General features: G+C 56.0%; 1 protein-coding gene across 1 annotated transcript in view; it reads right to left on the reverse strand.

The window, feature by feature from the left end:
• Positions 1-2,578, reverse strand: part of SCNN1B (sodium channel epithelial 1 subunit beta) — a 34,717-nt gene extending 32,139 nt beyond the window's left edge. The window contains exon 1 of the mRNA XM_039840170.1: positions 2,262-2,578. Coding sequence (XP_039696104.1) covers positions 2,262-2,540 — 279 coding nt within the window. The 5' untranslated portion in view covers positions 2,541-2,578. The remainder of the gene's footprint in view (positions 1-2,261) is intronic.
• Positions 2,579-4,464: the final 1,886 nt, after the last annotated feature.

Consider the following 4,464-nt stretch of genomic DNA (forward strand, 5'->3'; position numbering starts at 1 on the left):
ATCATGTATCTACTTGACAGGGTGATTGTGCAGATGAAACGAGGTAACTCAGGCAAAATACTGCTGGCCGTGCCTGTTCTACGGCAAGCAGCTGGGCTCCCTGTGCCTAGGCCTCCAGAGCGGGTTCCACAGCTTTGGAGTTTACAGCTTTGGAGTTTATTAAATAAACACTTCGCTCCTTAAATACTGGGTAAAAGGCATGAGTCCGAGACGAGAAGGGGAAAAACGTTGCCGTTTTTCTCCCTTGGCTCCTCCTGCTTCCCGCTGAGTCTGCCAACCTCCGAAATCCAGCTCGGTGGTTCTGGGCCTTGGACCCAGGCTCTATGGATAGTCAGCTCCCAGGCCTCCGGGAAGATCTGGAGGCCGAGGACCTGGTGCCAGGAGGGAAAGGGGCCCACAGCCACATGCAAGCTGGCCTCTGGCCTGGCCTCTCTGGTCGGGGAGGTCACAGCGACTGAGGGCAGCTCCTGGGGGAGTTACAGCTGAAACCTGACACTTGGCTGCAGGTGAACCAAGGCCTCTGAGAGCCCTGTCACGCAGTAAAACTTCCCGCCCCTCTGCACTCACCTCCCAAAAGGCACCTGGAAGCTGAGAGGGCAGAGAGCAGGGTGGGCTCTGTGCCCCACTGTTTGGGCTTGAATCCCGGCCCCACCCTTCGCTAGCTCTGTGTGACCTCTGGAAAGTCACTCAACCTCTCTGAGCCTCTTTCTTATCTGCAAAATGCAGACACCTGGCACAGCTGTGCCACTGGCCCATTGGAAGGTACGGTGAGGTCACACAGTGAGGAGGCTCAGTCTCTCCACGTGTCAGCTGGGGAGGGTGTACGTGCCTGCCCTCTGTGACTGAATAGAATCCCATGACACGACGCCCATGCCCGGCAGGTAGCGAGTACTTAAAAACACTGCCTGCTACTGTGATTGTCGCCACAGAGGAGAAGGCCACGGCTCATCTGCATTCATTTGACCGATCATGTCGATCAGGGATGGAAGGAGAGCTGAGGCTAGTTTATCGCTGCTTATGAGCACGCGAAACCACATGCAGCGACCGCACCTCCTCGGACAAATGGGACGTGGCCGGGAGGGGTCTTCAGGGCACGGTTTTTAGCCAACTAGACCTTAAGATCCAACTAGAACACAGCCCACCCGTCTCTGCCATTGGGGGTCCCAGCGGGAGTGCAGGAGTTGGAATGGGGACGGACAGCGGGTTTCTGGGTAGGGGCCCAAGGAGTCTCCTGGGGCTGAGACATGTGGCTTGCTCACCACACCTTGTGTCTTCAGCGCCTAAGCAACCCATTGCTGGCTGTCATCCATCCGTCAAGTAAATCTCCCCGTCGTCCATCGTCATCTGTCGTCGTATAAATCGTCATCGTAAATGTCATCCGTCCGTCCGTTCATCTATCGTCAATCATCGAAGTAAATCCGCATCCGTCATCCATCGTCATCCTGTTAAATCCAAATCATCTGTCCATCAAACCCATCCGTCGTCGGTCATCGGTCATCCTGTGTGTCCATCCGTCATCATCGTCGTCGTCGTTCATCCATCCGATAATGTCCGTCATCTGCCATTCATCATCATCCGTCCATCCATCCCGTCATCTGTCGTCCGTCCATTCATCCATTCATCAAATCATCCATCGTCAAATGTCAAATGTCGTCATCGTCGTCATCATCGTCGTAATGCAATAAATGCATCCAACTACTAGTCCATCCGTCCATCCATCCATCGTCATATCCATCATCCATCCATCCATCTGCCATCATTCACTTGACAAACACGCACTGAGAGCTCACAGGAGCTGGGGCTACACAGAGAAGCAGTGAACGAAACGGAACAAAGCCGTGCTCTCTAGGAGTTTAAATTCCTGCGAACCAGTGCCACAGCCTTCAGGAATCACTCCCTGCGGAATCCCGAACGCGGAGAAATGTGACCCGCCCCCCCACCAGGTTCCACATTCTGTGTTCCCAGGGCCTGTCCTGTCCAGTGGCAGGCCTGTCACCTACTGTCTGGTGTCAGTGGGGTCAGACAGCCTGGTCAGACTTTGCACTTGAACGTCACCCCTCCCCCGGCGCACACACACAGGCCCTGATTCTGATCTTTCAACTTTCCCTGAATTCTGCAGGTGAAGGTGTTTGTGGCTTTTCAGCCAAGCCTCTCCTCCCAAGGCCCCACCCTCACCCTTTCTAGGCTGGGAGAACAATGAAGCTTTTCCGGAATTGATCCGGGCAGCGAGGGGGTGGGGCCGGAGGCTGGGGGTCAGTTACCTGCCGGCCACTGGGCTTAGGAGCTGCATCCGAGGTACTGCTGTCCCCAATCCACGGGGCAGGGGAGGAGGTTGTGTCTTGTACAAAGTCACACACAGCTGAGCTTCGAGCCCAGCCTGTCTGACTCACAAACCGCCTGTCCAGGGTCGAGGGCTGTGGCATCTGGGGGATTTTAACACCTGAACCTCGGCCCAATTGTTCCCTGGGCACCCTGGGCCCAGGAAGTGGCCCCTCCCGCTTAGGGAGCACCGAGGCTGTGCCCAGCACAGTTCTCAACATTTCACACACACACACCCCTCCACAATGTCTAAGACACACCCCAAGGACTGGCTCACAGCCTAGGACCCCAAGGCTCTTTGTGGCCTAACACAAGGCCTCCATCCAAATTCTTTTCACTTGGGTGCAAATCGCTGGCAAAGGACGAAAGTGACCCTCCAGAGTTGGGGGTGGTGCCTGTCGACAGGCAATGTCAACAGAGTCCACACATAGGCCCTGGAAAGGCCCACAGAGGAATTTCAGGAATCGGCCTGCGGTGGGGGGCTTGTTTGGGGAGGCGCAGCTCCGCCCTACTCAAACCCTTGACGGGGCCAGACCAGGAGCGGCAGGCGACCTGGGTCCCCGCCTGGGTCTCTGCCCTCCTGCTAGAGCTCCCGGCTCACCAAGAGATAGCACAGCTGCCTGGATTGTCCTGTGGTCTACAAGAGGAGAGCAGGAGAGCCGTCTCCCCCGGGGCCACCGGCAGTCCCCAACTCCCAGCCTACAAACCCTCAAGACTCTCACAGGCAGAGAGTCCCCGGGGACAGACGCTAGAGCCAAATCCCGTTCTGTCGTTCTGTCGTTGCCACTATGTGGCCTCTCGGGCAAGTCCCCGGATCCCCACAGAGCCTCCCTCCGTCTCCGATGCACCCCCATAGCCGGCACCCCTTACCTTACCTCAGGCGTCCCCACTCCCCCTCACCCCCCACCCCAGGGAACTCCTCCGGTTCAGCTCGGCCCCATGACTGTGTCATGGCTAGAACACAGTTTTCTTAGTGTAAAATGTCAATTCTTCTTTTAAAAAACAAAATGGCTAAGACTTTCGGGCTTACTTCAAGTGAGCAAGCATTTATTTAGGACTTGCTGAATGCCGGGCACTCTTCGAAGCTCCTGGCACATTTAATCCTCACGACATCCCTGATAGGATCATCTCTGCTTTAGCGATGAGAACACCGAAGCACAGAGAGGTCCAGCAACCAGCCTGAGGTCACACAGGAAGGAGCAGCAGAGCCAGGATCGACTCGCTCTGAGGGGTTCACAGGCCCCACCCTTCGCGTATTCCCACCAGACCAGGGAGTTGTGTCTGACTCCCCATTTTGCAATTTAGGAAAACAAGAAAGTCTTTTGTTTTGCAAATGCAAAGAGATATAAAAATATAGACGAGGCTTTTACAAGCTCCCTAGACACCCGCTGATGTTAACATTAGGTCCTGAGGCTGATTCCCGCCTCCCTGCCCTCCTAATCCTGACCTCCTGTCATAGACCAGGGACGTGGCACAAATGCCTCATATGGACAAAGTCCTCTAGTCCTCGCAGGGCGCCTGTGAGCCAGGCTCTCTCTGATGGCCCCGTTTTGCAGGTGGGAAGATGGAGGCTTAGAAAAGTCCACACACTCGATCGAAAGCACACACAGCTGAGAGGGACCAGAACCCACACAGTCTGAGATTGAAGCCCCTACTTTTTTTTTTTTGTCATCCATACGTTTTTTTCATTGTGGCAAAACGCACAACCCAAAAGCTACCCTTTCAGCCATTTTAAGTGTGAGCGCCATTACATTAAACCACCCCCGTCCACCTCCAGTATGACACACCGGCCTCCCCTCCTCCGGCCTCCGGTGACGTCTGGTCCACGGCCGGTCTCTCTGAATGTGCCTTCTCTAGGAATCGTGCACGTGGAATCCCACAATATTTGCTCCTTCGTGACCAAAGGAGAAGAGGCCGCCCACAGAGGCCCGCAGGCACAGAGAGCCTCTAATGACAGGCCTCTCCTGGGGGTGACGGGTCCTCCGCTGCCGGGGGCGTCCCCCACGCTGGACGCAGCTCCTCGCAGAGGGAAGACTGGCCCCGGGCCCTCGGGGCGGGCAGGCCAGAGGCGGCAGGACCAGGAGGCAGAGCGAGTTCTAAGGAATGAAACCTTGGGGCCTCTGCAGAGAAACGGTTCTGTCTAGC

Source organism: Pteropus medius, unplaced genomic scaffold, assembly GCF_902729225.1.
Source record: "Pteropus medius unplaced genomic scaffold, Ma_sr-lr_union100, whole genome shotgun sequence".
Taxonomy (NCBI): Eukaryota; Metazoa; Chordata; class Mammalia; order Chiroptera; family Pteropodidae; genus Pteropus; species Pteropus medius.